At 42.0% G+C, this 26,772-nt stretch overlaps 1 protein-coding gene across 2 annotated transcripts; it reads left to right on the top strand.

The window, feature by feature from the left end:
• The first annotated feature begins 10,943 nt into the window (after positions 1–10,943).
• On the top strand, positions 10,944–26,330 carry LOC124140411 (tRNA N(3)-methylcytidine methyltransferase METTL2-like). Of its 2 annotated transcripts, none has more exons than XM_046507957.2 (9): positions 10,944–11,152; positions 12,909–13,000; positions 13,458–13,753; positions 15,166–15,215; positions 16,571–16,631; positions 17,509–17,648; positions 19,460–19,566; positions 20,925–20,990; positions 24,859–26,330. In XM_046507957.2, exons 1-9 carry the CDS (start codon positions 11,055–11,057, stop codon positions 25,098–25,100), a joined length of 1,152 nt encoding a protein of 383 aa, XP_046363913.2. In that variant the 5' UTR covers positions 10,944–11,054; the 3' UTR covers positions 25,101–26,330. The 2 variants fall into 2 exon arrangements, with proteins under 2 accessions (XP_046363913.2, XP_046363910.2); XM_046507954.2 differs by lacking the exon at positions 10,944–11,152 and adding an exon at positions 11,160–11,611.
• The last annotated feature ends 442 nt before the right edge of the window (positions 26,331–26,772 follow it).

The following is a 26,772-nucleotide window of genomic DNA, read 5'->3' as shown; positions in this document are numbered from 1 at the left end:
ATCCCGAATACTATCTAATGTTTCACTCTGAGTCTCAGTGCTACCCCTGAATCCCGAATACTATCTAATGTTTCACTCTGAGTCTCAGTGCTACCCCTGAATCCCGAATACTATCTAATGTTTCACTCTGAGTCTCATTTTGCTACCCCTGAATCCCGAATACTATCTAATGTTTCACTCTGAGTCTCAGTGCTACCCCTGAATCCCGAATACTATCTAATGTTTCACTCTGAGTCTCAGGGCTGTCCCTGAATCCCGAATACTATCTAATGTTTCACTCTGAGTCTCAGTGCTGTCCCTGAATCCCGAATACTATCTAATGTTTCACTCTGAGTCTCATTTTGCTACCCCTGAATCCCGAATACTATCTAATGTTTCACTCTGAGTCTCAGTGCTGTCCCTGAATCCCGAATACTATCTAATGTTTCACTCTGAGTCTCACTGATGTCCCTGAATCCCGAATACTATCTAATGTTTCACTCTGAGTCTCATTTTGCTACCCCTGAATCCCGAATACTATCTAATGTTTCACTCTGAGTCTCAGTGCTGCCCCTGAATCCCGAATACTATCTAATGTTTCACTCTGAGTCTCAGTGCTACCCTGAATCCCGAATACTATCTAATGTTTCACTCTGAGTCTCACTGCTGTCCCAGAATCCCGAATACTATCTAATGTTTCACTCTGAGTCTCACTGCTGTCCCTGAATCCCGAATTCTATCTAATGTTTCACTCCGAGTCTCACTGCTGTCCCTGAATCCCGAATACTATCTAATGTTTCACTCTGAGTCTCATTTTGCTACCCCTGAATCCCGAATACTATCTAATGTTTCAATCTGAGTCTCATTTTGCTACCCTGAATCCCGAATACTATCTAATGTTTCACTCTGAGTCTCAGTGCTACCCCTGAATCCCGAATACTATCTAATGTTTCACTCTGAGTCTCAGTGCTACCCCTGAATCCCGAATACTATCTAATGTTTCACTCTGAGTCTCACTGCTACCCCTGAATCCCGAATACTATCTAATGTTTCACTCTGAGTCTCAGTGCTACCCCTGAATCCCGAATACTATCTAATGTTTCACTCTGAGTCTCAGTGCTACCCCTGAATCCCGAATACTATCTAATGTTTCACTCTGAGTCTCAGTGCTACCCCTGAATCCCGAATACTATCTAATGTTTCACTCTGAGTCTCAGTGCTACCCTGAATCCCGAATACTATCTAATGTTTCACTCTGAGTCTCATTTTGCTACCCCTGAATCCCGAATACTATCTAATGTTTCACTCTGAGTCTCAGTGCTGTCCCTGAATCCCGAATACTATCTAATGTTTCACTCTGAGTCTCACTGATGTCCCTGAATCCCGAATACTATCTAATGTTTCACTCTGAGTCTCATTTTGCTACCCCTGAATCCCGAATACTATCTAATGTTTCACTCTGAGTCTCAGTGCTGCCCCTGAATCCCGAATACTATCTAATGTTTCACTCTGAGTCTCAGTGCTACCCTGAATCCCGAATACTATCTAATGTTTCACTCTGAGTCTCACTGCTGTCCCAGAATCCCGAATACTATCTAATGTTTCACTCTGAGTCTCACTGCTGTCCCTGAATCCCGAATTCTATCTAATGTTTCACTCCGAGTCTCACTGCTGTCCCTGAATCCCGAATACTATCTAATGTTTCACTCTGAGTCTCATTTTGCTACCCCTGAATCCCGAATACTATCTAATGTTTCAATCTGAGTCTCATTTTGCTACCCTGAATCCCGAATACTATCTAATGTTTCACTCTGAGTCTCAGTGCTACCCCTGAATCCCGAATACTATCTAATGTTTCACTCTGAGTCTCATTTTGCTACCCCTGAATCCCGAATACTATCTAATGTTTCACTCTGAGTCTCAGTGCTACCCCTGAATCCCGAATACTATCTAATGTTTCACTCTGAGTCTCAGTGCTACCCCTGAATCCCGAATACTATCTAATGTTTCACTCTGAGTCTCACTGCTACCCCTGAATCCCGAATACTATCTAATGTTTCACTCTGAGTCTCACTGCTGTCCCTGAATCCCGAATACAATCTAATGTTTCACTCTGAGTCTCAGTGCTACCCCTGAATCCCGAATACTATCTAATGTTTCACTCTGAGTCTCACTGCTGTCCCTGAATCCCGAATACTATCTAATGTTTCACTCCGAGTCTCATTTTGCTACCCCTGAATCCCGAATACTATCTAATGTTTCACTCTGAGTCTCACTGCTACCCCTGAATCCCGAATACTATCTAATGTTTCACTCCGAGTCTCATTTTGCTACCCCTGAATCCCGAATACTATCTAATGTTTCACTCTGAGTCTCATTTTGCTACCCCTGAATCCCGAATACTATCTAATGTTTCACTCTGAGTCTCAGTGCTACCCCTGAATCCCGAATACTATCTAATGTTTCACTCCGAGTCTCATTTTGCTACCCCTGAATCCCGAATACTATCTAATGTTTCACTCTGAGTCTCAGTGCTACCCCTGAATCCCGAATACTATCTAATGTTTCACTCCGAGTCTCATTTTGCTACCCTGAATCCCGAATACTATCTAATGTTTCACTCTGAGTCTCAGTGCTACCCTTGAATCCCGAATACTATCTAATGTTTCACTCCGAGTCTCATTTTGCTACCCTGAATCCCGAATACTATCTAATGTTTCACTCTGAGTCTCAGTGCTACCCCTGAATCCCGAATACTATCTAATGTTTCACTCCGAGTCTCATTTTGCTACCCTGAATCCCGAATACTATCTAATGTTTCACTCCGAGTCTCATTTTGCTACCCCTGAATCCCGAATACTATCTAATGTTTCACTCTGAGTCTCATTTTGCTACCCTGAATCCCCAATACTATCTAATGTTTCACTCCGAGTCTCATTTTGCTACCCCTGAATCCCGAATACTATCTAATGTTTCACTCTGAGTCTCACTGCTGTCCCTGAATCCCGAATACTATCTAATGTTTCACTCTGAGTCTCATTTTGCTACCCTGAATCCCGAATACTATCTAATGTTTCACTCTGAGTCTCATTTTGCTACCCTGAATCCCCAATACTATCTAATGTTTCACTCCGAGTCTCATTTTGCTACCCCTGAATCCCGAATACTATCTAATGTTTCACTCTGAGTCTCACTGCTGTCCCTGAATCCCGAATACTATCTAATGTTTCACTCTGAGTCTCATTTTGCTACCCTGAATCCCGAATACTATCTAATGTTTCACTCTGAGTCTCAATTTGCTACCCTGAATCCCGAATACTATCTAATGTTTCACTCCGAGTCTCATTTTGCTACCCTGAATCCCGAATACTATCTAATGTTTCACTCTGAGCCTCATTTTGCTACCCTGAATGCCGAATACTATCTAATGTTTCACTCTGAGTCTCAGTGCTACCCCTGAATCCCAAATACTATCTAATGTTTCACTCTGAGTCTCAGTGCTGTCCCTGAATCCCGAATACTATCTAATGTTTCACTCTGAGTCTCAATGCTGTCCCTGAATCCCGAATACTATCTAATGTTTCACTCTGAGTCTCAGTGCTGTCCCTGAATCCCGAATACTATCTAATGTTTCACTCTGAGTCTCATTTTGCTACCCCTGAATCCCGAATACTATCTAATGTTTCACTCTGAGTCTCAGTGCTACCCCTGAATCCCGAATACTATCTAATGTTTCACTCTGAGTCTCAGTGCTACCCTGAATCCCGAATACTATCTAATGTTTCACTCTGAGTCTCACTGCTACCCCTGAATCCCGAATACTATCTAATGTTTCACTCTGAGTCTCAGTGCTACCCTGAATCCCGAATACTATCTAATGTTTCACTCTGAGTCTCACTGCTACCCCTGAATCCCGAATACTATCTAATGTTTCACTCTGAGTCTCACTGCTGTCCCTGAATCCCGAATACTATCTAATGTTTCACTCTGAGTCTCAGTGCTACCCCTGAATCCCGAATACTATCTAATGTTTCACTCTGAGTCTCACTGCTGTCCCTGAATCCCGAATACTATCTAATGTTTCACTCCGAGTCTCATTTTGCTACCCCTGAATCCCGAATACTATCTAATGTTTCACTCTGAGTCTCACTGCTACCCCTGAATCCCGAATACTATCTAATGTTTCACTCCGAGTCTCATTTTGCTACCCCTGAATCCCGAATACTATCTAATGTTTCACTCCGAGTCTCATTTTGCTACCCTGAATCCCGAATACTATCTAATGTTTCACTCCGAGTCTCATTTTGCTACCCCTGAATCCCGAATACTATCTAATGTTTCACTCTGAGTCTCATTTTGCTACCCTGAATCCCCAATACTATCTAATGTTTCACTCCGAGTCTCATTTTGCTACCCCTGAATCCCGAATACTATCTAATGTTTCACTCTGAGTCTCACTGCTGTCCCTGAATCCCGAATACTATCTAATGTTTCACTCTGAGTCTCATTTTGCTACCCTGAATCCCGAATACTATCTAATGTTTCACTCTGAGTCTCATTTTGCTACCCTGAATCCCCAATACTATCTAATGTTTCACTCCGAGTCTCATTTTGCTACCCCTGAATCCCGAATACTATCTAATGTTTCACTCTGAGTCTCACTGCTGTCCCTGAATCCCGAATACTATCTAATGTTTCACTCTGAGTCTCATTTTGCTACCCTGAATCCCGAATACTATCTAATGTTTCACTCTGAGTCTCAATTTGCTACCCTGAATCCCGAATACTATCTAATGTTTCACTCCGAGTCTCATTTTGCTACCCTGAATCCCGAATACTATCTAATGTTTCACTCTGAGTCTCATTTTGCTACCCTGAATGCCGAATACTATCTAATGTTTCACTCTGAGTCTCAGTGCTACCCCTGAATCCCAAATACTATCTAATGTTTCACTCTGAGTCTCAGTGCTGTCCCTGAATCCCGAATACTATCTAATGTTTCACTCTGAGTCTCAGTGCTGTCCCTGAATCCCGAATACTATCTAATGTTTCACTCTGAGTCTCACTGCTACCCCTGAATCCCGAATACTATCTAATGTTTCACTCTGAGTCTCACTGCTGTCCCTGAATCCCGAATACTATCTAATGTTTCACTCTGAGTCTCAGTGCTACCCCTGAATCCCGAATACTATCTAATGTTTCACTCTGAGTCTCACTGCTGTCCCTGAATCCCGAATACTATCTAATGTTTCACTCCGAGTCTCATTTTGCTACCCCTGAATCCCGAATACTATCTAATGTTTCACTCTGAGTCTCACTGCTACCCCTGAATCCCGAATACTATCTAATGTTTCACTCCGAGTCTCATTTTGCTACCCCTGAATCCCGAATACTATCTAATGTTTCACTCTGAGTCTCATTTTGCTACCCCTGAATCCCGAATACTATCTAATGTTTCACTCTGAGTCTCAGTGCTACCCCTGAATCCCGAATACTATCTAATGTTTTACTCCGAGTCTCATTTTGCTACCCCTGAATCCCGAATACTATCTAATGTTTCACTCTGAGTCTCAGTGCTACCCCTGAATCCCGAATACTATCTAATGTTTCACTCCGAGTCTCATTTTGCTACCCTGAATCCCGAATACTATCTAATGTTTCACTCTGAGTCTCAGTGCTACCCCTGAATCCCGAATACTATCTAATGTTTCACTCCGAGTCTCATTTTGCTACCCTGAATCCCGAATACTATCTAATGTTTCACTCTGAGTCTCAGTGCTACCCCTGAATCCCGAATACTATCTAATGTTTCACTCCGAGTCTCATTTTGCTACCCTGAATTCCGAATACTATCTAATGTTTCACTCCGAGTCTCATTTTGCTACCCCTGAATCCCGAATACTATCTAATGTTTCACTCTGAGTCTCATTTTGCTACCCTGAATCCCGAATACTATCTAATGTTTCACTCCGAGTCTTATTTTGCTACCCCTGAATCCCGAATACTATCTAATGTTTCACTCTGAGTCTCACTGCTGTCCCTGAATCCCGAATACTATCTAATGTTTCACTCTGAGTCTCACTGCTGTCCCTGAATCCCGAATACTATCTAATGTTTCACTCTGAGTCTCACTGCTACCCCTGAATCCTGAATACTACTAAACACAAATCTTAAATGCATTCAGAAAATGTATGATTTTAAGTCAAATTACTGAACCAAAGGAAACTTTTACGTATACTATTATTTACTTAAATGTTAAATCTGCATACAAAATATGATTTCGTTGCGCCCCCCGTACTACCCAGCTGAATCCCGAATACCCTCTGTTGGGTTTTAGTAAAAACGACCTCATGTCAGAACGGCCTCAAATCTCAAAAGTAAAAAAGGCCACAACAAAAAATAATAATAATGTGAGTAGGATGTGTACAGATTATACTTTACAGACTGACTGATTTTGGGTTTAACATCGACTTTCACAAGTCTTGTATTTCGTCGACGGGGTAGGTGGGGTTTACTAAATAATAACAAGTTGAGTAAAGATAAACCCCCATACCCCCAAAAATGTAAATTATGGGGGTTAAAGTAGAGAGAAAGGTTTTCCGAGCCACATTTGGGGCACAATGGGATTTTCTTTACATTAGGTGGAGTTGTGTTCGAATGAGTGGCGGTGGTGTCATTAAATGGGGTTTTAAATGGGGTTAACTATATACATTAAGGGCGCCGATGTGATGTGGATTTGAATGTGATGGAGACTGTTTGTGTAGTTGTTCTGCCAGCGATTGGTTGCTTCTTGTTTATTGTTTTGTATTCAATTATTTTGGGTTGTGTAGAGATTTGATTGGCAAGGTGTATGAACCAAGGATCAAGACACACGAATCCCGCTAACAAAACGATGTTGGCAGCCTCAAACATGAACTAGACTATAGACTATAGAGGGACATACTTTGAAGGATCATGCTAAAATATAGCAAAGAGGTATTTGCACGAGTTTCATGAAAAATAACTACTTTTGGAAGGAGGACCCCGTTCGTACACTTGTGTCGACATGAAAACGGATTCGAAGAGTTTGTTTGTTTGTTGTTTAACGCCGCACTCAGCATTATTCCAGCTTTATGACGGCGGTCTGTAAATAATCGAGTCTGGACTAGACAATCCAGCGATTGACATCATGAGCATCGATCCACGCAATTGGGATACGATGACATGCATCAACCAAGTCAGCAAGTCTTACTATCCGATCCCGTTAGTCGCCTCTTACAAGCATAGTCGCCCTTCACGGCAAGCATGGGTTGCTGAAGACCTATTCTACCCTGGATCTTGACGGGATTCGAAGAAGAATGAAAAGACGCAAACTCAACTGAAACGTACTAACCAAACGGGGGCACGGGTGGCACAATTGTCTAAAGCACCTCATGTCGCTGTACAGAGTTCCGCCCCTTGGGCATGCCAGGAACCTATAATCTTGGGTTCGAATCCCGGTTCGCCCTGATTATGTTTCTGGGGTTGTCAGCACCATACCCGTGTTCGTTTGTTTCACAAAAGTGGTACGCGTCTAAGGCATGCTTTATTTCTGGCTTTCCGCCATCATGAAATTTGTTTATTTCAGTTGGAGCACCGATGGTCCAGTCGCCTAGAGCGCAGCAATACGCTATGCACAGCTCCGCCCCTTGGGCTTGCCAAACAACGTATGACCCTGGGTTCGAATCCCGGTACGCCCTGATTATGTTTGTAGGGTTGTCAGCACCATCCCCGTGTTCGTTTGTTTCACAAAAGTAGTACCCGTCTAAGGCATGTATTACTACGGGCTTTCCTCTCACATGAAGCTGACACGCCGTAATATGACTGAATACTGTTGACTAGTTTTGATATGACAGCAGTGGGGTATTTACTAAAGACGGCCCTTAGTGTCAATCTGCAACATCACTATAATGGTCAAAAACTACCAATTCTAATCAATTATCATCATCACTATTATAATAAAGGGTTGTTATGAGATTCCTTTGACGTCAGTGGTCATGATATTGTTGATCTGGAATAAAGAGGTCCACAAAAACACTCTCTAGACTCCCTAGGATAATATTATATTCTGTGTGTTGAGCATGGCCCTCCCCTCCTTGGTGCGGGGTCTTGAGACAGATCTATATATAAGTGGCTGGTCCTCCACCGTTATTGTAGAACATCTGTATATAATTATTTCAATTAAAAAATCACTGGCCACGTGTTTATTCCGTCTAGTCATGATTGTGTCATGTGTCGCTTTATTGCCATCTGTTTCACTGTCAACGTGTTTATTCCGTCTAGTCAGTGATTGTGTCACATGTCGCTTTATTGCAATCTTGTTTCACTGACAATCATTGGCCACGTGTTTATTCCGTCTAGTCATGATTGTGTCACGTGTCGCTTTATTGCCACCCTGCTCCACTGTCAACGTGTTTATTCCGTCTAGTCAATGATTGTGCCACGTGTCGCTTTATTGCCATCCTGTTTCACTGACAATCACGGGCCACGTGTTTATTCCGTCTATTCACGATTGTGTAGACTAACATTAAGTCTCTGAAATCTTATTTTACACAATATCCTTCTTGACTCGAAAAATAAAAAAAAATTCCCTATGCTGATTTCTGATTGTGGAATAGAACTAGCTTGAGCTGGCTAGACTTGCTTTTGTATGCATTTCTAGATTATTATTTTTTCATAAAATAAATATATTCCACGGTCATGGTGCAGGACTAACGATTGTGTCGCGTGTCGCTTTATTGCAATCTTGTTTCATTGACAACCAGGGGCCACGTGTTTATTCAGTCTTGTCAATGATTATGTCAAGTGTCGCTTCATTGCCATCCTGTTTCATTGTCAATCACGGGCCACGTGTTTATTCAGTCTTGTCAATGATTGTGTCGCGTGTCGCTTTATTGCCATCCTGTTTCATTGACAATCACGGGCCACGTGTTTATTCCGTCTATTCACGATTGTGCCACGTGTCGCTTTATTGCAATCCTGTTTCACTGACAATCACGGGCCACGTGTTTATTCCGTCTATTCATGATTGTGGCACGTGTCACGTTATTGCCATCCTGTTTCACTGACAATCACGGGCCACGTGTTTATTCCGTCTATTCACGATTGTGTCGCGTGTCGCTTTATTGCCATCCTGTTTCATTGACAATCACTGCCCACGTGCTTTCCCCCTCTTTTTATGATTGTGCCACGCCTGATTTGAAGTGCACAGACAAAACACAAACTGCTCTCCTCATGAAACCAAATATCACATAAGTAGTGTTTATATCAAAATAACACCTCAACTATCTACAAGGTCCATTGATTGGCACAATAACAATAAAATACATGGCTTCTATTACATGATTCGTTCTACTAAAATACTAGTTACTGGTTGTTTCCGGCCATTGGACCACGTGGCATGGTAACCTGCCGTTAGTTGGACACTACAGTTTATGGTTGAGTGAACAGCAACTCAACTGACTGTTGCCTTGGGCTGAAAATGTGATACTCTAGCTAATGATAAACAAAGGGTATCAACCCGCTTCGTCTAATTTCTGAAATGTTTGCTGGTTAGACGAAGTAGGCATGTGGATCAGTATATGGTCTCTGTGTGGATCAACCCACTTTACTGTGAACAGGGATGCACGAAATTAAAACATAAAGACAAATTTTCTTCATTCATTCATTCATCTGTCTAGCTTATGGCTACTTGAAAAAGAGCCATAAGCATAATACTAAACAAGCATAACTGTGAACAGGGATGCACGAAATTAAAACAAAAAGACAAATTTTATTCATTCATTCGTGTATTTATCTTAGCACTCAAAAAGAGCCACAGCCATAATGGTCTCAACCCATTTTACAGCGAACAGAGATGCACGGGTGCTGACGAATGACTGCTGGAGATGACGTAGATGACAGCCCAGCGCGTGAGCTAATGGTGAATGAGTGAGTGAGTTGGGTTTTACGCCGCTTTTAACAGTATTCCAGTCACATCACGGCGTGTCAGCTTAATGTGGGAGAAAAGCCCGAAGTGATGCAGGTCTCAGACGTTTACCACTTCGATGAAACCCACGAGCACGTGTATGGTGCTGACAAACCTAGAAACATAATCGGGGCGAACCGGGATTTGAACCCACAACCATAGGTTTCTGGCGTGCCGAAGGGACGCAACTCTGCACAGCGAATCGCGGCGCCTTAGACGACTGGGCCACCCGTGCCCCCGTGAGCTAATGGACAGGGTACTTGTTACTGTCTGGTGCGGCGGCATTGCCGGGACGAAACAAGGACTAGTCGGGTCTGAGTGGGGTATCCATGGTATCTCATTGGGCTAGCTGTACAAAACCGGCATAAGTCCGGACAAGTACAAACAGCCACATACAAGGCAAATGCAAATGAATTTTGAACGCGAGGTTGAAACCCCATTTCATCTCACCTCACCTTTATTCTCATAAAGATACTTGTTTCTAACGAGGATAGCCATATTGATATTATAAACAGGTGATCAATGAAACAAACATAAAGGGTGTCTGGTTTGCCATAAAGTGAAAATCCATACTTAGTGATACCGTGTTGTTTTCTGGCATGGCCACAAAGTACTTTTTCTTTCCATGATCATGTACCTGACTTTTTAACAGAAATAACGGCCTATTTGCAAATATTGTGAATAATCATAAATTAATAGCGGCCTGCGTGACCAACGAGAAGACACATTTTCCATTTCATGTTCCGTTTGCCCATTTGTTTCTCCTATTTTAAATCATTCTTAACAGTGCCGCAGGACATAAGACACTGCTTGGAGTGTCTTTCTTTATGCTAAGCGTTAGTGCATTAACTTGTAATCTAACACTGTCTGTAACGAAAGCCATATCTTCAGAGATAAATACAAGACTGGGGCCCTTTTGGGGTTGCTGAAGTTAAAACGTATCTTAGAGTTACTCCCCCTTGGTTCACTCCTGCAGATGAAAACACGAAAGTGAATATATCCGGTTTCAACATGTGTTTAGAAATTTCATAAACGTGTTAGACAGTAATAGTGTGTTTACGGAAATAATCAAATAATTTTATTCGAAACTATGGCGTCGAACGAAGATGTGTTAGATGACGAGAAACGTCCGCAGTTTGGTAACCGATACCTCACCGACCCTAAGAATGTGTTTGAACACAACGCATGGTAAACAGATAAATGAAGTGATTAAAACTAAATCTATATGCAGTTGATATTGCCTCGATCTCTGTTGAGTCGCTGCACACACAAATACAAGCACTATTTTAATTGGCTTGTATCGTTGTATCTTCGTTGATATAATATTGTTCTTTTTGAAAAAAAGTATTATTTTTGATACGTCCTTCCATGATCCACCCACCATATTTTAAGCATCGTACTAACTCGTAGCAAAACAAGTATGCAATGTTATATGGACACGTTGAGTCATTTACAATAAATGAAAAATATGTATGGACTTGCCAGAAGAGTGTATGGTAGCAGAGTGCTGAATAATGCTCTGAAACTTTCCACAAAGCACCGTACATGTGCAAACCACAAACGTAAGATAGGTCCAAATCAGCCTCAACCTGGTAGAAGGGGCAGACCTTTGACAGATGAAAGTCGAGTGTGGGAATTCAATAACTGGTAAATATATAACATATATCACTGTCAGAAAACTATTAGTTTAGATCCCGAAGACATTTTATGAATCTATTGCAGAAATGGGCTGAACATGATTAATTTGAGCAAAAATGTAAGTTACATATTTCAAATGAATAAAAGAGGAACAAAAATAATGTTTTCTTACACTTAGAGGGAACCACAATAAAGAAGTTTGTAGCAAGATATTGAGGTAAAAAATAGTCCTGAAACATGTACATATGATAAAGAAGTTGTTATCCATAATACTCCTTGTCATGATTCCATCTAACTTCTAAATGCATGGAAAGACTCTAATAAAGAAACAGTTCAGAGATTCCCATGACTATAGGGTTCTACATGACCACCAGTTTTATCGTCCCCAGACTAGTGTTATCATGGACATGCTCTGTGTATAGGCTTCAATTGGCAAACTTCTAAGACCTGCATCACTTCAGGCTTTCCACCAGCTGACACGCCATGATATAACTGAAATGGAGTTCAGAGCAGTATTAAAACAAACTCCCTCACTCATCACCATCACATACGTGTTCAGTAATACATTCTGACCTGATTATTCTGGATTGGTACATTTAGGTTATCACAGTGATCATTTCTTCTTCATATGAAACAAAATATTTAGCATCCATTTACAAGATCAAACACTGATAACAGTTGGAAAGACCATGTGAAAATGGATGTAAAAATGTATCTAGGGCTATTGCAGCAAATTGAACTGTGTGTTGAGCTGACCTTTGGAGTGTGATGATGGCTACTTATTAAAACTCATGCTGATTGCTGTCTTAATTGATTGATTAGGTGTTTATCAAATAGTGCTGTATTTTAATTTGCCATCAATAACTACCAATACTTGTTAAGATTAATCAGTTGCATTGATGATCAGTTTGTTTAAGTTTCAAAGGAATTGGTAATATAATCTGTGATCGATTCTTTTCTAATTATGTTTGTTCCATTTTATGATCTGTATAGGGTCATAAAATTTAGTGTTGTTCTTGTGTAAAAAACATGAGATAACAAATAGTTTCAAGGCCTGTTGCTATGGCAATGTTGCCCATGTTGCCTAGTGTTATTATGTTTATTGATGAAGGGCATTAGGAAAGTTTCTCTATACATGATATATATATATATATGATTTTTCCATTATATTTTTTATTTTTATTTAAAAAAACAATGATTCATCTTTTAACCAATTCCCATCATTACAAATAACAGTAGGATAAAGTGAAGAACCAGGCTGTTAGCAATGGTTAGTGAAACAGGTCTGTCTGCTTCTCTGTGACAGGGACAATGTTGTATGGGACTCTAGTCAGGAGGAAGAGGCAAGGAGGAAGACTCAGCAACAGCTGGCAGAAGCTCTCCCACAGGAGACCACAGGTATGTCCAGGTGACAGACGATCTCCCACAGGTATTTCCAGGTGACAAAAGCTCTCCCACAGGTATGTCCAGGTGACAGACGCTCTCCCACAGGAGACCACAGGTATGTCCAGGTGACAGAGACACTCCCACAGGTATGTCCAGGTGACAGACGCTCTTCCACAGGAGACCACAGGTATGTACAGGTGACAGACACTCTCCCACAGGTATGTCCAGGTGACAGACGCTCTCCCACAGGAGACCACAGGTATGTCCAGGTGACAGACACTCTCCCACAGGTATGTACAGGTGACAGAAGCTCTCCCACAAATAGACCATTGGTATGTACAGGTAAGTACAAGTGCTGACAAATTGATATTTTTTAAGGAATTGCTTCACATATTGTGGCATATCATATTGCAACACATAAAAACTACTGTGTATTCACTGAAATAAAGTGCCGGAATGTTTGTTTCAGAAATGTATGAAGAGAAGGCAGATCATTTCTGGGATGAATTCTACAACATTCACACCAACAGGTTCTTCAAGGATCGTCATTGGCTGTTTGTTGAGTTCCCAGAGTTAGACTCAACCAATGAAAAACCAGAATCCAAGACAGCAGGAAACATGGACGCAAGGGATTATGGGAAGACTGACTGCTCGGATGTTGCCCAGGGAGTTGAGAATATCTCCCTGACACCGACTGAGCATCAAGCAGATACTGACAAGGAAGAAGTGTATCCTGGAGAAAATGCGGATTTCAGAATATTTGAGGTAAATTCAGTTTTGTTTGCATTGGTGTTTGTTTGTTTGTTTGTTTAACGCCACACTCAGAAATATTCCAGCTATGTGACAGCGGTCTGTAAATAATTGGTTCTGGACCAGACAATCCAGTGATTGACATCATTAACGTCGAACTTGTAATTGGGATACGATGACATGCATCAACCAAGTCAGCGAGCCTGACCACCCGATCCCGTTAGTCGCCTCTTACAACAAGCATAGTCGCCTTTTACGGCAAGCATGGGTTGCTGAAGACCTATTCTACCCCGGATCTTCACAGATTGTATCGGTGTAGGGTAAGGATGATTGAGGGTGAGTGTGCTGACAGACCTAGGATCATAATCAATGTTGATGTGGTGTAGTCTGCCCAGAAGGTCTGTGGTTAGATCTCCTGGTCACATCTACCAAAAGACTTTAAAAATGGAACTTGTTGTTACCTTGCCTCATAGTCAGTAATGCGCTGAGTGGGGTGTCTGTGTTAACTGCGGCATGGTGTGTCAGTGTGCTATAAAACTGGCATTAGTCCGGACTAATACAAACAGCCACACACACACATGAATGCCTGTCACTATGTAAGTGCAATGATCTTTACTATGTACGGTGAGAGTGAGTAAGGGTTGTGGTGCTGACAGGATTCAAACCAGCAGATTCTTGCACAGCTAAGGGACACAACTCTAGAACTCCTTAGACCACTGGGCCCCACTGCACCCTGTATAGAACAAAATTAATTGTAAGAATAGGTAAATGATACACTCTCAAAATATCACAACTCATGATACTTATTTGTGTGTAGATCTGACAATCTCTCTGTAGGATGTTGCGTCAAGTGGAGCAGAACAATATTTGACTGCCCATTCTATATGAAGGATGCATGTGTTCTTGAGCCAATAAGAATTGTCAATTTCCTGTTTGGTTTCATGTGTTTACCACCTCAATTTTCCATACACCAAAATCATGATCGAAAACTTTATTTACAAGGCATTTTGGTGGCAAAACTCTGAGTCTTCTATTTCAAGCCCAAACTGATTTGTTTGTGGGCACAGGTGACCCAGCTTTCTAAGGTGCCGCAGTTCACTGTGCAGAGTTGTCTCCCTTGAGCATACCCGAAAGCTATGAACATGGGTTCAAATCCCAGATTAGCCCTGATTGTTTCTTGGTTTGAATGTTAGCACCATACCCCTGCTCATGGGTTTTGCTGAAATGGTTCATGTCTAAGACTTCAGGCTCCACATAAAGCTGAGATTAGTTATAACTATTTTTACATGGAACAGGATCTGTTTTGTTCCCATTAGGATGTTGTTACTCAAATATGCTGCAGACTTCGGGCTGAATATTGACCTCTGTGCAGGTATGGATCAATTCCTGTGAAGATCTTTGTTGTTAACCCTGTTGTTTGGTTCCAGGTTGGGTGTGGCGTGGGCAACACGGTCTTCCCCGTCCTGCAGACAAACAAGTAGGTCATTGTCAGCCCACCTGGCCACACTAGGGGGGAGGGATACAGCAAGGCCACACGATACCATATGTATCACGATGCGTACAAGGGGCGTTCAATAAGTTTTGCAACTTCAATATAAGACCAGGTCGCAGAATATCTTTTGCACTTATATTTTTCAATATAATCTCCATTCACCTCAATACACTTATTCCATTTGTCCTTCAAGCTTTTAATACCACTTTTATAGAAATCTGCAGATTGGCCCTCTAACCACACCTCTGTGTAACCACACCTTTATGTCCTCGTCATCCTGGAAGCGTCTTCCACGTAGGGCAGATTTCATTTGGCGGAACAGGAAATAGTCAATTGGGGCTAAGTCTGGGCTGTAGGGTGGGTGATTTAACTGTACAGCCCAGATGTAGCCCCCAGTGATCATTTCCTGTTCCGGCAAATGAAATCTGACTGTGAAAGTTCAGTTTCCACCCTTGCCGAACTAGGCTGGAGTTACATTTTGGCTGGTCTTATGAGTCTATGCATATAGTGCAGTCAAAATTTTGTGACAAACTAGACATCCAGTTCACAGACAAAATGGATTTCAGTGTGCAAATTTCTAGTGGTGTAATGATACATCGAACTATCGATTGATTGCGATTGCTTGTCTCACGATAGTACACTATCGATTGCAACTTGAAACAATCGATACTATTGGCGATAGTTTGTCTAACTATCGATAGTTTCGATAGTTAATTTATTTGGTACATTTACTTTCTTAAAAAACATAGAAACAACTCCTATGATCATCTAACCTCTTGCTTTCGTTTGGATTGCACTACTTTGTCTGCTTGATTTAGAATTACGTCCCTTAGCTACTCGTCGCTAGGCAACATTGACAAGATGGCGGACGCCACATGTCAGTTTTTGTCACGCTTTGTGCAGACAGTTTTAAAATACTCATGTAACGCCAGGGCTGACAGGTTTCTTGTCTGTGTTTGCAGTGACATAACATTGTTGATTATCAAAATCTGAAATGGAATTGGAATCATCAATTTGAGCAAATGAGTTAAAGTGAGGTAAAGTATTGGGCATCTGAGAAGATCTCTGTGCAGAGGTTATAGGTACCCCAGTGGTCTTATTCATGTCAATTTGTTGTGCAGAGTTGCTTCCCTTAGTTGCATCAGGATCTGCTGAACATTTTCTTGCATCCAAGATTTGCCCTGATTTATTACCTGTAGTCATTCGTTTTACTATTATAAATGTTACTGATGTCTTTGGGCTGTCTCATTCTGTGTGTTTATGTAAAAGTGTGTTCTCTCGTGTGATGATACATCAACACTGATGCAGGCCATCAATACATAGAGATGCTTTTCTTTCAGTGACCCTAAGCTGATGGTGTATTGCTGCGATTTCTCTTCCACTGCAATTCAGATTGTTAAGGTCAGTTGTTATTTGTAGCATCCATGAGGCAAGATGCTCTTATCCCCGCCATGTCATCCATCTTTCTGTACATCCGTCCACTTCTCAAAGGGGACAAATTTTCTCAAAAACTATTTAAATCGGAGAAATGAACTTTTACACACTGATCTTACTGGTCATGTTCTCAAATGAGTTTGGGACAGGTTTTCTCAGAAACTACTGAATTTACACAAGTGGAAATTTGCATGCTTATCTAAGAGATACTTGTCAAGACTGAATTCGAAATTTGGTCCCCTTTAGTCTTTTTGCAGAGTTACTTCCCTTGATCCATGTTATTTTACTTGGTGCATAGTGTGTGCAATGGGGACAAGTTTTCTCAGAAACTACTAAAGTTAGCTTATCTAAGAGATACTAATCCAGACTGAGTTATTTTTTCCAGAGAAGGGGGCCTTTGTGTGTATTAATTTCACATCTAATCATTTTTTCTGATGACATAAAGGGGCCCAAGTGCCTATCTCTTCTTAAGGCTTTATAGGACTCTTTTTCATAGTTTATATTCACTACTAGATGAACAAACAAAATTCTAATGTGCCTCATGGCAGGGGATAGTGATGATGCTGTTTTCTTGTTGAAAATGGTTCATGGATTCCAGAGACCCTGAAACTGTATGAAAGTGGTAAAATAAATGAACGTTTTGGGTAATGTGTTTTGGGATCGAAGTTCAGAAGGAAACTGCAATGTGTAGTGTCAGGATAAGTATACTAATACATGTATCCTCAATATTCAAAATCATGTAGGTTAAAGGAGGAAACAAATTAATCAGAAATGATTTTTTTTATTAAAACTGACAATTTCTGTCGTCATGACAACTAAGTGTATGATTGATGTCCAACTCTAGGAACACACAGACTGTGATCCACGTCGCTGTACTGCCTTCGTCTGTGACATCAGTGACACCAGCGCTGTACTCCCGATGCCAGACAACAGCCTTGACCTTATCATCATGATCTTTGTCCTGTCGGCCATCAACCCCCAGAAGTGAGTAAGCGTGGGGTTAGATGTTTGTTTATTTGTTTTGTTTCTTTGTTGTTTAACACCGCACACAGCAGTATTCCAGCTACATGATGGTGATATGTGAATAATCGAGTCTGGAGCAGACAATCCAGTGATTGACATCATGAGCATCAATCTATGCAATTGGAATACACTGACATGCATCAACCAAGTCACCGAACCTGACCACCCGATCCCTTTGGTCGCCTCTTAATAGACTTATGACAAGCATAGTCAACTTTTACGGCAAGCTGAAGACATATTCTACCTTGGACATTGTACATGTCAGTCAAGAAATGATTTTGTACATTTTATAAATTTTTTGTGGACAGACTTCATTGCTGTGAAGTGTTGTGATTGGTCAACTGGTGATGTCTCCTATTTTCATGCGAGGCGGTCGGGTAGCCTAGTGGTTAAAGCGTTCGCTCGTCCCGCCGAAGACCCGGGTTCGATTCCCGACATGGGTACAATATGTGAAGCCCATTTCTGGTGTCCCCCGCCGTGATATTGCTGGGATATTGCTAAAAGCGGCGTAAAACCATACTCACTCACTCACTCACTCACTCCTATTTCATGCACTGACAGGGTAACATGGTCCAGTGGAACATTACAATGTACACCTGAATGTTCTGTCACAGTATGCATTGACTCCTGGATGCCTGTGCATCCTTAGTTCTCGCTACTGCTTAATAAACATCTGAGGGTATCCCATTATGGGTCACGTCAGACTGACCTTTCACAAACTTTGACCGACCAATGGAATGACTGACAAGAAGTCGACATCAGCCCATTAGAAGGCAGCTTTCTCGTGATTTGCGGCTCTAGTTTCAAACTGGCGACTATGCTTCGTAACAGATTTTGACAAATTCTTGATTACAAATTTGAAAACTGAACAAAAGAACATTCTGGAATGGTTAATAGATGTCCTAGTTTGTATGGATTCAGTCATGAAGCCCGTAGCTGTCGTTCGGATTCCCCGTGTTAAATTGTTCGAGGTTATAGGGTTGGAAAACACATTCCGACTCTCACTTTCTTGATCTAGTAAGCAACACTCTAATTGGTCGGATGAAAGGTCGTTCTGACATGACCTTAATGGGATGTCCTTTGATCTTTGTTTTGCAGTAGCGATGACTAAGATTGGATTTCAGTGAGATTGGCAATGAAGATAGTTAGAGTTGTCTCCCTTTATAGATTAGTCCTCTACTCAATGGATGTTCATGTTTCTGGTAGCATATGTACGGAGGCATTGTTTCCGTTTCAGTAGAACGTTTTGTTTCTGAATATTAATCTTTACAAGGATAATTATAAGATGAGCTTGCTGTTTGCTTGATAGACTTAATCATATTGGATGGACCCACTTGTCAAGATGTTCAAATATTCATGGCATATTTAATATGTGAAGGGGACTGTTTCCACCGTAAACATGGTGTCCAATAGACAGTGTGTAGTAGACTGTAGACCAGTAGACTTCTTTGGGAGCTGGTAAACGCATTCACACATTCAAAGTTTTCCGCTATGGAATAAGAGTAGTGACCATCACAACACTAAACTGTAAATCTTGTCTTCTTGTTGATAGTCATTTTGGAGACATAAACGCGAAGTTACATAAATGCGAACAAAGACCACTCACATTTTTCGCATGAAATCATGCTCGCGTTAATTTAAAGATTGACAGTGTTTGTTTGCTGCCAACATTGCCACAGCTGGCCAGGGGATTCTGTTTGAGAATCTTTTAATCAAAGGTTTGAATTTCATCTTTTTGAACATTTAAAGAAATTGTTGATATTTTCCCCCAGAATGCAGTTTGTGATTGATCGGTTGTCCCGCCTCCTGAAGCCGGGGGGGCAGATATTGTTCCGAGACTATGGCCGCTATGACATGGCGCAGCTGCGATTCAAGAAAGGTACACTTCTTGTCTTTCTTAACAACATAATACTTCGTGTCAACTTTTTGTTTGTTTTAAGGCAGTTATTTACAGTAGTGTCATTTTCCCGAGGCAAGGGAGTTAACTGACTGTAAAAGTCAAGCTTCCCCCCTCACTGAACTTGGCTGAAATTATGGAGTTATATTTTCGCTGGGACATAGAAGGGACATAGAAGGTGTAATAGCCACTGATGGCGTTACAATTGAGCCATGAAATTCCAGCCTACTTAGGCAAGGGTGGAAACTGGACTTTTACAGTCATTCAACTCCCTTGCCTCGGGGATTTGCAGTCGTGTACACAGCTGACACTATCATGTAGTTGGTTGTTTGGTTGATTTGTTGTTTAACGCCACACTCAGCAATATTCCATCTATATGACGGCGGTCTGCAAAATAATTAAGTCTGGACCAGACAATCCAGTGATTGACATCATGAGCATCAATCCACAGAGTTTGGATCGATGACATCCATCAACCAAGTCAGCGAGCCTGACCACCCAATCCCATTAGTCGCCTCTTACGACAAGCATAGTTGCCTTTAAGGGCAAGCATGGGTTGCTGAAGACCTATTCTACCCAGGATCTTTACAGGTTCGCCCTGATTATGTTTCTAGGTTTGTCAGCACCATACCCGTGCTCGTGGGTTTCACTGAAGTGGTAAGCGTCTGAGACCTGCATCACTTCGGGCATTCCTCCCACAATAAGCTGACACGCCATGATATAACTGGAATACATTCCTAACTTACTCACTCACTCTATCACAGATCAGACAGGAGAAAAGTGTTTGATTCACACGCTCACTCAAATAGCTGTAAGTTATTAATCAACTGTTCAACTGATGTGTTTGCACTGGTCAAAAGGTCAGTCTGTTGCAGGTTCATCGTAGATGACACGTTGTGTTTGTGTTTCAGGTCAATGCCTGACATGTTGTGCTGGTGTTTCAGGTCAATGCCTGACATGTTGTGCTGGTGTTTCAGGTCGATGCCTGACATGTTGTGCTGGTGTTTCAGGTCAATGCCTGACATGTTGTGCTGGTGTTTCAGGTCGATGACTGACATGTTGTGCTGGTGTTTCAGGTCGATGCCTGACACGTTGTGCTGGTGTTTCAGGTCAATGCCTGACATGTTGTGCTGGTGTTTCCAGTCGATGCCTGACATGTTGTGCTGGTGTTTCAGGTCGATGCCTGACATGTTGTGCTGTTGTTTAAGGTCGATGCCTGACATGTTGTGCTGGTGTTTCAGGTCGATGCCTGACACGTTGTGTTGGTGTTTCAGGTCAATGCCTGACATGTTGTGTTGATGTTTCAGGTCAATGCCTGACATGTTTTTCTGGTATTTCAGGTCGATGTCTGTCGGAGAACTTCTACGTGAGAGGAGACGGAACACGCGTCTATTTTTTCACCCAAGGTGAGAACCAACACTTGATATTCATACAGTATACACTGTTTTCAAGACAATAAGTGTACGAGGAGGACATGGCAAATACCGACAAAGATGCTGTTGATGAGAAAAATACAAAGCCCCATTCAACAAAGTGATCTTAGAACTATGATTGTAAGTATGGAAGTGGACTAGCAATGTCCATGAGTTATCTGTGAAGTTAAATATAAATAATTCTATATGGGAACACTCAATTACGGCTGTCGTAAGTCGTGTTATTGTGTGTGAGTTACGATCATCTTAGTCCTACGGCTGTCGTAAGTCGTGTTATTGTATGCGAGTTATGATCATCTTAGTCCTACGGCTGTCGTAAGTCATGTTATTGTATGCAAGTTATGATCATCTTAGTCCTACGGCTGTCATAAGCCTGTGTTATTGTATGCAAGTTATGATCATCTTAGTCCTACGGCTGTCGTAAGTCGTGTTATTGTATGCGAGTTATGATCATCTTAGTCCTACGGCTGTCGTAAGTCATGTTATTGTATGCAAGTTATGATCATCTTAGTCCTACGGCTGTCATAAGCCTGTGTTATTGTATGCAAGTTATGATCATCTTAGTCCTACGGCTGTCGTAAGTCGTGTTATTGTATGCGAGTTATGATCATCTTAGTCCTACGGCTGTCGTAAGTCATGTTATTGTATGCAAGTTATGATCATCTTAGTCCTACGGCTGTCATAAGCCTGTGTTATTGTATGCAAGTTATGATCATCTTAGTCCTACGGCTGTCGTAAGTCGTGTTATTGTATGCGAGTTATGATCATCTTAGTCCTACGGCTGTCGTAAGTCATGTTATTGTATGCAAGTTATGATCATCTTAGTCCTACGGCTGTCATAAGCCTGTGTTATTGTATGCAAGTTATGATCATCTTAGTCCTACGGCTGTCATAAGCCTGTGTTATTGTGTGTGAGTTATGATCATCTTAGTCCTACGGCTGTCGTAAGTCGTGTTATTGTATGCAAGTTATGATCATCTTAGTCCTACGGCTGTCATAAGCCTGTGTTATTGTATGCAAGTTATGATCATCTTAGTCCTACGGCTGTCGTAAGTCATGTTATTGTATGCAAGTTATGATCATCTTAGTCCTACGGCTGTCATAAGCCTGTGTTATTGTATGCAAGTTATGATCATCTTAGTCCTACGGCTGTCATAAGCCTGTGTTATTGTGTGTGAGTTATGATCATCTTAGTCCTACGGCTGTCGTAAGTCATGTTATTGTATGCAAGTTATGATCATCTTAGTCCTACGGCTGTCATAAGCCTGTGTTATTGTATGCAAGTTATGATCATCTTAGTCCTACGGCTGTCGTAAGTCGTGTTATTGTATGCGAGTTATGATCATCTTAGTCCTACGGCTGTCGTAAGTCATGTTATTGTATGCAAGTTATGATCATCTTAGTCCTACGGCTGTCATAAGCCTGTGTTATTGTATGCAAGTTATGATCATCTTAGTCCTACGGCTGTCGTAAGTCGTGTTATTGTATGCGAGTTATGATCATCTTAGTCCTACGGCTGTCGTAAGTCATGTTATTGTATGCAAGTTATGATCATCTTAGTCCTACGGCTGTCATAAGCCTGTGTTATTGTATGCAAGTTATGATCATCTTAGTCCTACGGCTGTCGTAAGTCGTGTTATTGTATGCGAGTTATGATCATCTTAGTCCTACGGCTGTCGTAAGTCATGTTATTGTATGCAAGTTATGATCATCTTAGTCCTACGGCTGTCATAAGCCTGTGTTATTGTATGCAAGTTATGATCATCTTAGTCCTACGGCTGTCGTAAGTCGTGTTATTGTATGCGAGTTATGATCATCTTAGTCCTACGGCTGTCGTAAGTCATGTTATTGTATGCAAGTTATGATCATCTTAGTCCTACGGCTGTCATAAGCCTGTGTTATTGTATGCAAGTTATGATCATCTTAGTCCTACGGCTGTCATAAGCCTGTGTTATTGTATGCGAGTTATGATCATCTTAGTCCTACGGCTGTCGTAAGTCATGTTATTGTATGCAAGTTATGATCATCTTAGTCCTACGGCTGTCATAAGCCTGTGTTATTGTATGCGAGTTATGATCATCTTAGTCCTACGGCTGTCGTAAGTCATGTTATTGTATGCAAGTTATGATCATCTTAGTCCTACGGCTGTCATAAGCCTGTGTTATTGTATGCAAGTTAAGATCATCTTAGTCCTACGGCTTTCGTAAGTCGTGTTATTGTATGCGAGTTATGATCATCTTAGTCCTACGGCTGTCGTAAGTCATGTTATTGTATGCAAGTTATGATCATCTTAGTCCTACGGCTGTCATAAGCCTGTGTTATTGTATGCAAGTTATGATCATCTTAGTCCTACGGCTGTCATAAGCCTGTGTTATTGTATGCGAGTTATGATCATCTTAGTCCTACGGCTGTCGTAAGTCGTGTTATTGTATGCGAGTTATGATCATCTTAGTCCTACGGCTGTCGTAAGTCATGTTATTGTATGCAAGTTATGATCATCTTAGTCCTACGGCTGTCATAAGCCTGTGTTATTGTATGCGAGTTATGATCATCTTAGTCCTACGGCTGTCGTAAGTCGTGTTATTGTATGCGAGTTATGATCATCTTAGTCCTACGGCTGTCGTAAGTCGTGTTATTGTATGCGAGTTATGATCATCTTAGCCCTTCGGCTGTCGGAAGTTGTGTTATAGTGTAGGAGTTACAATCATCTTAGCCCGAAGACTGTCATAAGCCTGTCTTATAGTATGGAGTTACGATCATCTTAGCCCCACGGCTGTCATAAGCCTGTGTTATTGTGTGTGAGTTACAATCATCTTAACCCCACGGCTGTCATGAGCCTATGTTATTGTGTGTGAGTTATGATCATCTTAGTCCTACGGCTGTCGTAAGTCATGTTATTGTATGCAAGTTATGATCATCTTAGTCCTACGGCTGTCATAAGCCTGTGTTATTGTATGCAAGTTAAGATCATCTTAGTCCTACGGCTGTCGTAAGTCGTGTTATTGTATGCGAGTTATGATCATCTTAGTCCTACGGCTGTCGTAAGTCATGTTATTGTATGCAAGTTATGATCATCTTAGTCATACGGCTGTCATAAGCCTGTGTTATTGTATGCAAGTTATGATCATCTTAGTCCTACGGCTGTCATAAGCCTGTGTTATTGTATGCGAGTTATGATCATCTTAGTCCTACGGCTGTCGTAAGTCGTGTTATTGTATGCGAGTTATGATCATCTTAGTCCTACGGCTGTCGTAAGTCATGTTATTGTATGCAAGTTATGATCATCTTAGTCCTACGGCTGTCATAAGCCTGTGTTATTGTATGCAAGTTATGATCATCTTAGTCCTACGGCTGTCGTAAGTCGTGTTATTGTATGCGAGTTATGATCATCTTAGCCCTTCGGCTGTCGGAAGTTGTGTTATAGTGTAGGAGTTACAATCATCTTAGCCCGAAGACTGTCATAAGCCTGTCTTATAGTATGGAGTTACGATCATCTTAGCCCCACGGCTGTCATAAGCCTGTGTTATTGTGTGTGAGTTACAATCATCTTAACCCCACGGCTGTCATGAGCCTATGTTATTGTGTGTGAGTTACGATCATCTTAGCCCTACGGCTCTCATAAGCCTGTGCTATTGTGTTGGAGTTACAATAATCTTAGCCTGATGACTGTCATAAGTCTGTGTTATTGTAAGGGAGTTACGATCATCTTAGCCCTACAACTGTCATAAAAGTCTGACCCGTTTGAGACAAGAACTAGACAAACAAATAACTTCTTTGATATATCCTTAATTCAAGGATAGTGTGAAGTATTAAATTAGGTTCCACTATTTTCCACTTGCAGAGGAGCTTCGTGACATGTTCTCCAAGTGTGGCTTGGTGGAGAAACAGAACCTGATTGACCGCCGGCTCCAGGTGAACCGAGGCAAGCAACTGAAGATGTACCGGGTGTGGATACAGTGTAAATACCAGAAACCTGCACCGGCTGCCTGCACGACCCAGGAGTCGACTGAGGAGGTGGGAGATGAGAGCCACCACGACAGGGCACAGTGTCCGGTAGACAATGAATCAGGAACAAGTTCTTGATGACCTTGTGTTGGGGCCAGGTGTTGGGAGATGAGATGCCCCAGCACTGCATGGAGATGCCCCTTGATAGAGCACAGTGTCCGGTAGACAATGAATCGGGAACAAGTTGTTGATGACCTTGTGTTGGGGCCAGGTGTTGGGAAATGAGATGCCCCAGCACTGCTTGGAGACACCCCTTGATAGAGCACAGTGTCCGGTAGACAATGAATCAGGAACAAGTTCTTGATGACCTTGTGTTGGGGCCAAGTGTTGGGAAATGAGATGCTCCAGCACTGTATGGAGACGCCCCTTGACAGGGCACAGTGTGCGGTAGACAATGAATCGGGAACAAGTTCTTGATGACCATGTGTTGGGGCCAGGTGTTGGGAGATGAGACCCCAGTGCTGCATGGAGATGCCCCTTGACAGAGCACAGTGTCCGGTAGACAATGAATCGGGAACAAGTTCTTGATGACCTTGTGTTGGGGCCAGGTGTTGGGAGATGAGATGCCCCAGCACTGCATAGAGACACCCCTTGACAGAGCACAGTCTCCGGTAGACAATGAATCGGGAACAAGTTCTTGATGACCTTGTGTTGGGGCCAGGTGTTGGGAGATGAGACCCAAGCACTGTATGGAGACGCCCCTTGACAGAGCACAGTGTCCGGTTGACAATGAATTGGGAACAAGTTCTTGATGAACTTGTTTTGGGGCCAGGTGTTGGGAGATGAGACGCCCCAGCACTGCATGGAGACACCCCCTTGACAGCTCTCTCTCCGGAAGACAAGAAATCGGGAACAATTTCTTGATGACCTTCTGTTTGGGCCAGGTGTTTGGAGATGAGACGCGTCACAACTGTATAAGAGACACCCCTTGATAGGGCACAGCGTCCTGTAGACAATGAATCGGGGACAAGTTCTTGATGACCTTGTGTTGGGGGCCAGGTGTCAGAGATGCGACACCAGCACTGCATGGAGACGCCCCTGACAGAGCACATTGTCCTATGAATCAGGGACAAGTGACCTTGTGTGGGAGGTTAGGACAGTCTGATGGCTGGTTCTGATTTCAGAAATCTGAACAATTAGGGTATTTGTGTGGATGGCAGTTTTACCCTTGTTTCAGATTTATTTCAGAAGTATTGTTCTGTAAGAAAGCTGGAACAGTAAGTTGTGGAACTGTCCAGACAGAGGGTGATGCTATGATACTGAACTGTTACACAATATAGATAAAAAGTAAATCAGATACCAAGTGGTCGAAATTGAAATGTTTTTCTGTTTTTACTAGTCCATCACCAACAGACCTGACGGATGAAACAAAAAGTTATGTCCCAGACTTGCCCCAATTATGATCTGTGGCATGTCACAGATGCTCATGGGATCAGTTGCTTACAGTGTGTGTCGTCCTTCCCCAAGGGCTTCTCATGCTATCACTCACTGGTCATCTTCCCGAGGCAAGGGAGTTAACTGACTATAAAAGACCAGTTCCCACCCATGCCAAACTAGGGTGGAATTCAAGAGTTACATTTTGGTTGGACTAACCGGTCTATGCATAATCAAATCAAAATCGCGTAACGAAATAGACATCCGGTTTGAAAACAACACCGATTGTTCAGATTTAGGTCGATTGCAGGATTTGCAAAGCATGTTTACCTTCGCCTTTTACGGCAAGCATGGGTTGCTGAAGACCTATTCTACC

Source organism: Haliotis rufescens, unplaced genomic scaffold, assembly GCF_023055435.1.
Source record: "Haliotis rufescens isolate VD_foot unplaced genomic scaffold, xgHalRufe1.0.p SCAF_37, whole genome shotgun sequence".
NCBI classification, from domain to species: domain Eukaryota; kingdom Metazoa; phylum Mollusca; class Gastropoda; order Lepetellida; family Haliotidae; genus Haliotis; species Haliotis rufescens.
Note: the sequence above shows the minus strand (reverse complement) of the source record. Positions and strands in the feature narration are given on the sequence as shown.

Coding starts and splice junctions, on each gene's coding strand:
- LOC124140411 (XM_046507954.2), top strand. CDS start 11,424: ATGAAAAATATGTATGGACTTGCCAGAAGAGTGTATGGTAGCAGAGTG. Junction 13,001..13,457: donor TCTCCCACAGGAGACCACAG/GTATGTCCAGGT, acceptor TGTTTGTTTCAG/AAATGTATGAAGAGAAGGCA. Junction 19,567..20,924: donor GCAGCTGCGATTCAAGAAAG/GTACACTTCTTG, acceptor CTGGTATTTCAG/GTCGATGTCTGTCGGAGAAC.